The following is a 12,280-nucleotide window of genomic DNA, read 5'->3' as shown; positions in this document are numbered from 1 at the left end:
AGTCAAATCCTCATCCTTTTGAATAGGTGAATAATTATTAAAATTATTTGGATTTGTACTAGAAACAACACTATCATTATAAAGCTCAATCGGAGTAACAAATTCCTGATCACTATGCCTACATATTTTATGTTCTTCATCAATACTATCCTCATCATAATCATCATTATAATAACATGAAAATGATCGAACCCCATCTAAATAAGTAGTATTACCAATTCTAACCTCGTCATCTTGATTATGTGAATAAAAACTATCCTTATTTTCAAGGGTGGTATTGGGAACACTATATTGGTATTTAAGACTATCTTGAGCAAATTTTTCTACAATCCTATTTGTACTCTCAGTAAATTGCTTGAGGGACTCTTCTAGAGACATCTTAGTTGACTGCTCTACGGACTCTTCTGGGAGCGGAATATTATAAGTCTCTTTCATAAATAATTGAAATTTCTTTGTTGACTCATTGAAACTCTTGAGAGACTCTTCTAGAGAAATAGAAGGATTGTTTTGCTCGTATGACCTATGGGTATGTGGATAGTAATTGGGCTCCAAATGGTATGGACCATAACCTTCAAAAGTTTCGCATTCCCAATCACTATTCACACTATGGTCATAAAAAGGATAATGTCCAAGATGCTCAGTCGGATACTCATTGTATTGGCTACTATAATACCAGTTTGACATCCTAATCGCAAGGGAATTCTAAACAAGCACAAAGAAGGCTGACTCGACCACAACAAGCCTATTTTATCTAGCAAACAAAAACCATGATGGCTCCACTTAGATTTTTTCTAGACCAGCTTCTATTCTTTCGAAAAGGAATTCGTTACAATCTGAGCAAACCCCTCTGGTCCGAGTTAAAGTGAGTTGAATAGAGATGAGGGAAGCTGCGTGGAGCTTTGATACCCAAGGCCAAGGCGGCGTATTCAACTCACAAAAACCATCATGAACTTCAAAGTATGCTCAAAAGAGTAACCAATATTTTTCGAACGACTTTCCAATTAAGCTCGTTACCCTATCGGTCTCGTTCTAGTCCAAATTTTAAGGCTTAGGGTCGCGTAGGTTACGTGTTCCTAAGGCGTGAAAGAAGGAAACGGTGATGAAATCCGAGTCCTTATCTTGATTTGGCCATGCCTTGCCCTTTACTAGAAAATTAAATCCGATTTCAGGTCCTCAACATATATGCATACAAAATCATCCAGTAAACCCGCTAACAGGGGATTCGCGGGTGTTTAGAATTCTTACCTCCCGTTCCAGACGGGGGATGAACTGTTGAGGTCGACTCAGGCCACCGACTCCAATGTCAGTGTACGAACCCGAGGGGCCGAGACGATATCGTAATCGTCGTCCTTCTCTTCATACAGTTTATATTTAAACTACCCTTCCGTAGGATTTAAAAATAATATCCCAAAGTTTAAAGTCCAAAGTCCAAAAATAAAGTGCAAAAGAAAAGGAAAGTCCAAAAAGAAAAAAAAATCTAAAAAAAAAATGTCTCTCTTTTTTTTTTCCTCCTTTTTTTATAAAATAAAAAAATATTCTTTTTTCGCTCCTTTCGCTTTGCCTTTTACTCCAAGTCTTTAAGTATTCACCAAAAGCTTTGGAAAAATTTTCTTTCGCTCCAAATTTCAAATTCTGTAAGAAAAAGACAAAAACCCAAAAACGTAAAGAAGAACAAAAAAAATAAAAACCTAAAAAAGAAAAAAAAAATCTAAAAACTCTAGCCTAAACACAAGCCCGCGTCGGCGGCGCCAAAAATTGATCGAATTTTTATATAGTGGTAAAGGTTGTCGTTCACTCGGACTTGATGAGATTTATTTTTTTAGATTTAAATTATAAAATTAGCAATTATATACAAAATAGTAACAACGTATCGAGAGGTACTAGGACTAGGATTCCACCAAATATTCAAATTATGATTCACCTATTTATTCTAAACCATTACATCTCATTCAATAAGAATTTTGACTCTATATCTTTGCCTAAGGTAGATTTTTAAAATATTAATCCTAAGCATAAACCATCAAACAAAATGACAATTAATTAAGAAAAATCTTTTTCTAATTTTAATTTAATGCAAATAGTCATATAAAGAATTAAATGAATTTACCACATGATGAATTTTGGTTTCCTCCGTCATCCCAGAGAAAGGTTTAGCTCCACATAGTGAAAAACACGCTCAAAATATATTTCATAGCTCAATTGGTGTTTACAAAGAAGAAAATATAACTCAGGGAATTCGCAACGCTGTCACGGTGTTCCAAATCTCACCATTAAAATAATTGTCACAAACTGAAGATAGCGTTACAAATCGGCCGTTACAAACTGTTAAATATAAGACCCTTGAAACGACAGTCTTTTACGGTAGTATGTTTTTCTGTTTCTTCTTCCCTGCAGCAGCAGAAAAATCTGCTCGCAGCTTCCTATTCTTCTCTGCAGCTTCCCCCAATCCCTTGACTCCCTTCGCTATGCTCCCACAAGACTTTTTATACTCGGCAGGCACAAGAATAACGTCTCGTTAACTCCTCAAATCTTCACCATAACTCGCAGTAAAGAAAAATATTCTCGGGTTGTTTTCCTTCCATTCTTTCCTTCTCACGCTGTCAATCAGCGTTTACACGTTCCAAACTTGTTGCCATCACATGGAAAATTGAGTCGAATCCTCTCCAAATACTCACCAACCACAGTTATTCTCGGGATATGCTCGTGCTTTGCTGTGTCCGACAGACTTCTCTTTTTCGATTCTGAGTCATCTATCAATCCTGTTTTAGTTGAACAGGATATTCCCAACTAATTTTAATGGGGAAACCTGAAAAATACTCCAACAGATCACTCCCAGAACTTCCACAAAAACCCGAGTCCATGTCCTCCCTTGTTTTGCTTGACCCAAGAATTAAACCCTGTTTTATTGAATCTGGAGTGATTACCTACCCTGTTTAGTCGAAACAGGGTATATCCAATCCAAAGAGCCCATTGAATCCGGCCAAAGCTCCAGCAAAATCTTGCCTGAAATACCCGTGAAAAGTTCACACCTTTGTTTACTTCTAACTCGAGTTCTAGCCAAATTCAATCGAGAAAATCACTCCACTATCCCTGTTATGCTCTAACAGATGCTTGCCATCAGTTTCAGCCATTGAGTCTCCTCGGAAGAGCACCAAAACTCGAACCCTAATTTTGTTCTTCCCTTGCCAAGATTTCCCGCCAAAAAAATTAACTCAAACTGAGAAGAAGATGGTCTCCCCTTAACCAGTGATGGGGTGCGGTTAGCAATTGTTGTCCTGGGGTGCAAATAGTAAAGAAGCTGCCCCTTAGTAAATGAGGTGTCCCTTATCCAAAGCAGAGGTTTGTTTAGCAAATGTGCTCCGAGGGTGCCTTTATCAACTTTTCGAGCCGAATTTCCCAAAAATATTTATTGCCTAAAAACACCTACAAACACACAAAACACCAAAATTAGTACAAAATCGAGTGCCAACAATATACAGTATTGAGATCAAATTAGACACAAAAAAGTGTCTATCAGATACAACTCATCCTTGTTGAGAAGATCGCCGAAAACAAGGTTCTTTCTCATTTCTGGAGTGTGAAGGACATCTTTCAGCATAGATGTCTTTGCATAAGTAAACTTCAGTTCTACCATACCAGAACCTTTCATAATAGTGGTGTAGGAGTCTCCCAACAACACTTTCTTATCATTGATTTTTGCACAGGTCTTAAATAGGGACCTATCAATACAACAATGGCGCGAAGCACCACTGTCTATCCACCACCCATGTAAAACTATGGGTTTCCTTTGTTATTCCTGCAATCTCGAGCCATATGGTTTGGTTTACCACACGCATAACAAAGGAATTCTGAATTGGAATTCTGAACATTCCTTGATGGGTGTTGGTTCTTGTTTTGATTAGGTTTACCTTTATTTTGGTTCAGATCAACTTTCATATTCTTTCTCTTAGGTTTCAATTTCAAACTCGCTTGAGTTTGATTCTTATTGTTGGAGATAATAAGAATCTCTTCCTTTCTATCTTGTTTCTGTGCTTCTTCTTCAACTATGAGCTTAACAATCAAACTTTCAAGAGAAAATTCCTTAGACAACGTAAAGCATTACGAAAATCTTTCCAAATGAGAGGTAATTTATCTATCATTACAGCTACTTGAAATTGTTCATCAATTGCCATACTTTCTGTTACAATTTCATGAGCTATTTTCTGAAGTTCATGAGCCTAAGAAACAACTGAATTTTCATCCACCATTTTATATTTCATGTGGCGGCTTACAACATATTTCTTCGATCCGGCTTCTTCCGCATCATACTTTTTCTGTAAAGAATCCCACACATCTTGGCAGTATCAAATATGGAGTAATATTCATACAAATCATCAGAAAAAACATTAAGAATATAGTTTTTTCAATCAAAATCATCATCAACCCATTTGTCATAGGTTTTTTTGTTTTTCTTCAGCAGTTTGGGTCACAACAAGTTCTGAAGTTTTTTGAGGAGTTACACTTATAGTAGCTTCTGCATCTTTTGGTTCAACTGGTTTGATTGAGGTCACCATCATGTGCAACTTCATCAGTTTGAGATAAAAGAACAACTTTTGTTTCCATCTTATGAAGTGAAGTCCTTCAAACTTGAAAAGCTTATTGATATCAACAATAATTTTCTATTCAGATTCTATGGCAGAAAGATTGTCTTAAATTTTTTGGAACAATTGTTGATTTCACACATGCAAAACAAAGGTTAAATACAAAAACAAGATGACGGTTAAATCACGACCAAGTTGCTCTCTTTACGACGTTTCGTGGCTCTGCCTTGAGTTTTGTGCAAGCATTCTTTCTTCGTCACAACATCCCCAGGATAAAATAACCGAGAAAAACTCTCGTCGATCTCTCACGCACACGGTGGGAAATCGATTACTTTACTCTTTTAATCTTGCTCAGAAACAGGTCTTTTGATTCACAAAAACAGTAGAAACAAATTCATATATTTTTGGTTCTCAAAACTGATCTTTTATAACCTTTGCAACTAAGACAAAATTAATGAGAATAATTTTCGTTATAATTGTCTCCATAATATCCTGTATAACAGTCCAAAAACGGTTAAGTAATGTATGTCAAAATAAATACTATTGAATCCGTAAATTAAAGCTAGCAAAAATGTTTTGAAAAAGTCTTTTTAAAAAGAACAAAAAATACTTTCCAAATTATTAACCAAAACCCTAATTGAAGACCATAGCCCCGCTTCCGGATAGGATAGGGAAGTGATTCGATCCCAAGACCTCACCCTTCGGTCTCGCTTTGGGATAGGAAAGAAGGGATTCAATCCTGAGATCTCGCCCTCCGGTCTCACAACAATTATTAAGCACCACTGGACTAAACTCGAATTGTTAATATAAATGTATTCTTTTAAAAACATATATTCCAAACAATATAAACAGCTTTTGGTCCGAGTTTGAGTGTCGAAAAAGAGATTAAATAAAAGCACAATTTAGTTTGAACGTCGTACAACATCATTGTGGGGGCGTAATCTTTCAAGGACATAGAGAAGTTCCCTGGCCTCCATTTGATGATTATTTTTGTTCATCTTCTTCTCTCTGCCCTATTCTCTTTCCCTGTCTGTGAACGAATGTTTGCATTTCATTAATAGTGTAATTGTGGTAATCCTTGTTGAGATTGCACAGTTGGGTATTGATTGAATACTCCAACATTGCAGGCGCGGTATACAAAGTGGTATTGAAGTGTGTCGACATCAGTATACAGTTCTGTGCAAACTAAGTGTTTGTATTAATGTCTCAATAGGCTTTTGTACAAATTTAGGTTTCCTAACACTTGTATTTTGTGTGTTTCTTCAACTGCTTTGATGTATTAATGTACATGATACATATTTTCAGACAATTCCAGAAAGTTTAGGATAGCTGAAGAATTGTGAACCCCAGAGACATTATACCAACAATTCATGGGCTATTGCCATGTTGCTCAACAATTCATTAATCGTAATTGTGGTAATCCTTCTGATACTATATTTGTTTGCAGAATGTGAAGTCAAATTTTGTAATTCAAACTCCAGTGGAGAAGGTAGTTTGCCAAGCAGTTCAAATTCCAGTGGAAAAGGTAAATCAAGCAGTCAAATTTGCTATATTATCTCGTTTTCTTAGATTTTAAATCATTTTCATTTATGATTTTCTTTTTTTTTTCTTACTATCTTGATAGCTGACACATAAATGGATAGGGAGCAAGACTTTCGGTTTTTGCAGAACTCACAACTCAAACTTCAGTTCCTGTATTTCCCATGCTGCCAAGTGAATCTCTACTTCCCTGCATATTTTTCTAGCAATTGAATCCACAACCCTCAACTGCAACAAAACTTACACATCGAATCAAATCAACAAAGCTCATTTTTATGTCCATTTACGGTGTTACTAGTTTATACCGGGTATGTTATAATCAATTTAGTGTAAATATTTGTCATTCCGTACAACAAGAATTACCCCCAAAGCAGCATAAAAATTCATATTGACTCGATAAAAATTATGTGTATTAAATAATTTACACATGGAATGATTTCAAATACATTGATATCACACATCAATATCATCAAACATCTGCTCTGTGGATACAACATTTCGATTTCAAGCACATCGATACACTATCCATTTCCAAGTACTTAGGCATTTGTAGGGTGACTTTTGATATTGTTATTTTCAGAAGTGCAAGCGTCGAGAAATAGGTCTCATGACGTATTTAGTTCTTTTTGCATGGCTCATTATTCTTGAGCTTTGCCTGAGTATATCAACTTCTGTCTTCATTTTTCTTCCCTCTTCTTCCCTGGCAGCTAATCGTGCTTTTAATACTGCGATTGTTTCTTCCTTAGCCTTCACTTCCCTTTGGAGTTCTTCCGTTGTCTCATCTTCTACTCTCCAGTATCCTCTCCCCCCTGCAAGCCAAAATACGTTACAAATTTCTTGAGGAAACAAACAGGCTAACACACCAGAAAGAAAGAAAGAAAAAAAAAAGCAGCAAAACAAAAAGAAAAATAATCCTCAGTTCGTTTTATCTAATTTGGCATAACTTGATGGAAACATGATGGAACCGTGTCTTAGTAAAATTGGTTTATAGACGAGAAGTATGCGAGTTGTTTCTTTCACTGATTTGTGATAGCTCTAGTTTACCTATCTATAAGAAATATGAAACATACATACAAAAAGCACATTACATGTTATCAAGTCAGTACACTCACTGATAAACATAAGACAAAAAAGGCAGTGGCAGGTTAGTTTTTCTCTATTTCCCTCAACTTTTTCATATCCATCATTGTGGTGGGAATTTACTTAAAGTGACAGGAATTCGTAATCATATGAGTATCTCCTACATGACAATGGAATAGATGACCATGTGAGTAGGCATTAATACTTTTCGAGTTTCAACTGAAAGAAAATAAATTCACATGATAGAACTAAATATGAACGAGATTATATATGCCAGAATTCTGCAGGTAGACTTGATTCCGTTTGCTTTTTCCCATGGTACATCATTTGTTGGAACAAGAGAAAAAAAATTGATAGAAAAGTGCAGGTGAAACGGAAGGTCATCACTAATATTACTACTAATCTACTACAAAAAAAAATTGAGAGCAAAAACTATATAGTCCAGTGGTGCCTATTTGTTGATTCAAAGATTTGTTTTTGTCATCTTGATTTCATGATTTAATCATCACTTTCCTATGTGATTCTGAAAACATCTGTATTAGTAGTCATGTAGTGAGTTACTGCAGAGAAAATTGAGAATGGTAAATCATTACCTCGGCAGGTTCTCTCAATGAGGTCGTCGAGTTCCGTCTTGATAGCAAGGTAAAGTCGTTTCCATTTCTCGATAGCCTCTTCCCGACGTAATTGTTCTTCCCTCATGTTCTCCATCATCATCAGGTAGTTGTAACTAGCTCCCACATGCTGCCAGTCCTTTCCTTTATAATTTTCTTCATCAATGGTAATATTATGCTGATCATAGTTGATGCTATTGTTCTGGATTAACCTTTGAATTCTTCTATCTTTTTCTTCCGACTCTTTTTTCAACTGCTTAATTTCTTCTCTCAATCTTTTTCTCTCATATACCCATCCAGTTTGCTTCGCTTCAAATGCTCTAACTTGTTGCTCATGAACTTCACTTTCCTTTCCTCTTTTCCTTCTTATTTCACTCATATCCTCTTCCAAGAGTATGATCTTTTCTGTTAAAGCTCTTACAAAAGTCTGTCTGCATGGCTTTTTTCTCCTAGCCTGTTTGTTCAAGCTGCAGCCCATGGTACAGTTAGAGAAGTAGGTTCGGTGGTTGTCAGTTTAAATGAGAAAAAAGAATGTCGAGAAGAGAAGGTTAGGTTGAGACTGTTGAGTAAGTTGTTATTCCTTCTCATTGGCTTGCACAAACAGTAGAAGTAGGCTAGTAGCTTGGCTCTTGTGAAATAATAATTTTATTAAAAATATGTCATGATGAAATTCACTTTTAAAGCAAACGCCCTATTACAGTATGGCTTAAGTTATGTGGTTTTAATGGAGGTATCCAGGGCTCCTATGAGTCCGTGACCATTGCCCCACCACCATTATATATGTATATATAATTGATGCACTGTACCTTTGCATTCTCTAATTATTAGTCAAGACTCGAGACAAGAAAACGATATCACCATTTACAACCTCATGTTCTCTTACCGTGGAATCTACCTGTAATTGTGGATCAAAACATGGGAATACTTGCAATATACGTTACGATGAAGTTTGGCAGAGTTATGTAGACTGCAAAATTCGGTGCTCCCCTCCATTTACTGACGTTTAAAAAATGTAGCTGTAACTAGCACTCTCAGATCTTATAAGTACTTTTTATTACTACAATTTCTAATTTTTACAGAATATTAGCATATGTATATTTGCCCAAATCTAATGTTACAGGATAATGAGCTATTAAGTTTTACCGCAAATCAACACTAATAATGCATAGGATTTTACCTTTTACATTTATTTTGATAATTGTTTTGGATCATCAAATCAATTAGCAAAAATATTTATGTTGATTGAATTGTACTCGTTGTATGCAGTTGTGCCAACCTTATGATATATGTGCAGAAAATATTAATGTGATATGGGTTGTGTCAATTTCATATGATTGCATTGGATTCCAGATAAAAGACAAAATGAAATTAATGGGAGTCGTAGTAGGTTTGATTGGTATTGTCCCTATTCTCTACCACTTTTGGAGGAGCACCCTGATTGATAGGCTTTCATCATCCTATTCCATCTGATCAACTGTGAGTGGTAATATTGTCTCCAAACAATACCTTGGAGGAGAATTCACAGATGCTAAGGTAATTTATATCCGCATTTTCCTTGCATGCATGAGTTAATTCCTGGAAATCTCTGTAGACCTGATGTTTACTGAGGCAAAAAAGTCTATTGCATGATACCTTATTAAAATTCCCTGCCATTTTCATAGAACGTTTGAATAACTGCCTTTGTCTTGTATATTTTATTTCTGGCAATTCTCTACCAGAGGGATGTTAAAAAAATACTTAAATAATATGCTCAATGAGATAAACCTTGCCATTTTTTTCATCCATATTAATTGTGGTCGATACGTCCATATTGTTTCTGATCAATTACGAGACTTGTTCTTGTAGAATTCGTTTCTTGAAAGATAGATAAGAAGTTTCATACTTGGCAGAATTCCGATTAGATTATTTGGATACGATTAGATTGATCTTGAATATCGATTTTTGGGATCATCCAAGTACTCTTCTTTACAATCAGGTTCACAGACTCTATTGTCTAGACTTTCTGATTGAGAAGAGATAGAGATAAAAACTCTATATACATATTGTCAAGGATCATTAAGTTGGTCTACCTGCAATCGTATTAGGTTTTGTCCATACAGATTGTCGAACGAAAAAGTTGGTGATTTACATGGTACCCTCTCCTTTTCAAATATGACAAGAAACGGAGATTGAGATGTAATCGTGTATGAGTGGTGACTTTTATCTGTTTATTTCTAGATACGTCTAAAACACTCTTACTGGGTATTGGATATTTTGATAAAAGGTTGAATATAACGCTCCAGGAAAAAATAAAAAACTAAAACCGAGAATTTCAAGTTCCTCAAAGAAGGTATGTCTCCTTTTACTTAGTCGTATATCTCTCTTATATGGTTAATCGGATTCTATACGTATAAGGGGATCAGGTATCATTTCTTCTCTTAATCTTAAAACATTTAATTTTCACTGTTATTATTTTCAGCCAAGCATTTATTATTTTTAGGGTTTGTTATTCTAGTATTGCATTTATTATTTCAGTAACAGGTATCGAAGGTCATCTAGTTCAATTGAGTACTTTCATGCAGTAAGCAATTTAAAAGCTTTTTTTTTCCATGCAATTAGTTTACGTTAACTTTAATTTTTACGTCAAGTACATAAAATTAGGTTTTTTTTCATTTTTATTTATCAATACCTACGCCATGAAAGTCATTTCCTGGAATGATCAAGGTCTTAATACCCCAGCCACTAGATATCATCTTAGAGACCTCATTAGAACCCAAAATCCTGACATTATATTTCTATGTGAATTAAGTAAGCTAAAGATAAAATGAGAACATTATTAGCTCCGTTCAGATTTCCAAATATTAGGTACCTACAGCCAATTGCTTTATCTGGTGGGCTAGTGCTTATGTGAAAAAATGACTTTGTTTGTAGTATTGTTTCTTATGAAAATAACATGATACATGCAGTAGTCTAGAGTGATCCCAGACAACATGAATGATTATTATCTTGTATGTATGGATACAACAATTATTATAAAAAGAAGGATCAATGGGAATTTATTAAGGAAATTGGTATCAACATCTCTCAACCATGGGTTCTATTTGGTGACCTTAATTTTCATTTGACGGATAATTCTTCTTCAGCTTCTACTTCAAGAGATGGTCTAGTTCACTCTATTCTTCAAGAAGTTGGTTTAGATGATCTGGGGTTTGTAAGAAGAGAACACACATGGTCAAGCAACAATATGGGCACTGGAAAGAAGAGGTCTAGAATTGATATGGCTATTGTTAATGTTGATTGGAATTCTTAATTTCAAGACTCTAAGTTGCTTCATTTAAATAAACTGGGTAGTGATCATTGTCACATTATGCTTATCACAGACTATCTCATCCAAAACTGTGGAAGCCCTTTAAATTCTTCCTTTCTTGGTTACATGACAGAAGTTGTGCTGACGAGATATCAAAAGCTTGGTAAAGGTTAGTTCAAGGTTCTTCGTGTTATAAATACATAAAGAGATTATAATTCACAAGAATAGCTCTTTCTAAACCAGAATGTTGATAATTTGCAAAAGCTGTTTGAAATTCAAGCACTTCTGTTTTCAAGAGAGAATACTTCTAAAGTTGAAGAGGTTAGCAGGGAGTTAGATAAATGGCATAAATACAAAATGAATTCAACAAACAAAAGTCTAGGGATTATTTTTTCAAAGATATATATGGAGTATAACACCAAATATTTCCATACTTTGACAAATAGAAAGAGAGCCAGAAACATTGTAGATGCCTTAAAGGACTCTGAAGGTAATTGGATTCATTCAAGAGAGGATATCTCTGATATTTTCACTAAGCATTTTAAAGATATAAATATTTCTAGCATACTTCATATTAAAGAACAACATTATTCTCATCTACCTACTTTAATTACTGTAGAAAATAATAGACAGCTTCTTAAACTCTTAAAGGAATTGAAAATTGGTCTGATCCTGGTCTGAAGGTTTTCAAGATGGATTTTACAAATCTCAATGGAACATAGTTGGTGTTGATTTATGTGATACGGTTAAGAGGTTGCTTTTTTTTTTGAACATATGTTGGAGCATTTGAAAAAGACTTATATCTCATATCTCATGAAGCACCTCAGCCAGCTATGGCTAAGGCCATGGTATACCCATTGTGGCTTACAACGCTTCAGCCAAGAAAAATAGACTAATAGCTCGGAGGAAATCATCTCAAAACAGCTGACTAGGTCCATAAAACAATTTGGCAAAACTAACCTGTGGCATATCCTCCATAGCGATGCAACACAATTCGTGGCACCTTGCCACACACAGCCTTGGAAGCCTAGGCTAAGGCCGTAGCACGTAGTCGTGCGTCATTCTCGGCCTTGGCAGCCTAGGCTAAGGCCATAACACATAGCCGTGCGAAAATCACGGCATGGGAAACTTAAGCCAAGGTCATAGCACGTAGTCGTGCGTCATTCTCGACCTTGGCATCCTAG

General features: G+C 35.5%; 1 protein-coding gene across 1 annotated transcript; it reads right to left on the bottom strand.

The window, feature by feature from the left end:
* Positions 1-6,507: 6,507 nt before the first annotated feature.
* LOC113308327 (trichohyalin-like) lies at positions 6,508-8,529 on the bottom strand. Its single transcript, XM_026556804.1, has 2 exons — positions 7,793-8,529; positions 6,508-6,928 (listed from the first exon to the last, which is right to left on the bottom strand). The coding sequence occupies exons 1-2, from the start codon at positions 8,286-8,288 to the stop codon at positions 6,696-6,698; spliced, it is 729 nt and encodes a 242-aa protein (XP_026412589.1). The 5' UTR covers positions 8,289-8,529; the 3' UTR covers positions 6,508-6,695.
* Positions 8,530-12,280: the final 3,751 nt, after the last annotated feature.

Source organism: Papaver somniferum, chromosome 9, assembly GCF_003573695.1.
Source record: "Papaver somniferum cultivar HN1 chromosome 9, ASM357369v1, whole genome shotgun sequence".
NCBI lineage: Eukaryota > Viridiplantae > Streptophyta > Magnoliopsida > Ranunculales > Papaveraceae > Papaver > Papaver somniferum.
This window is presented reverse-complemented; position numbering and strand designations above follow the sequence as displayed.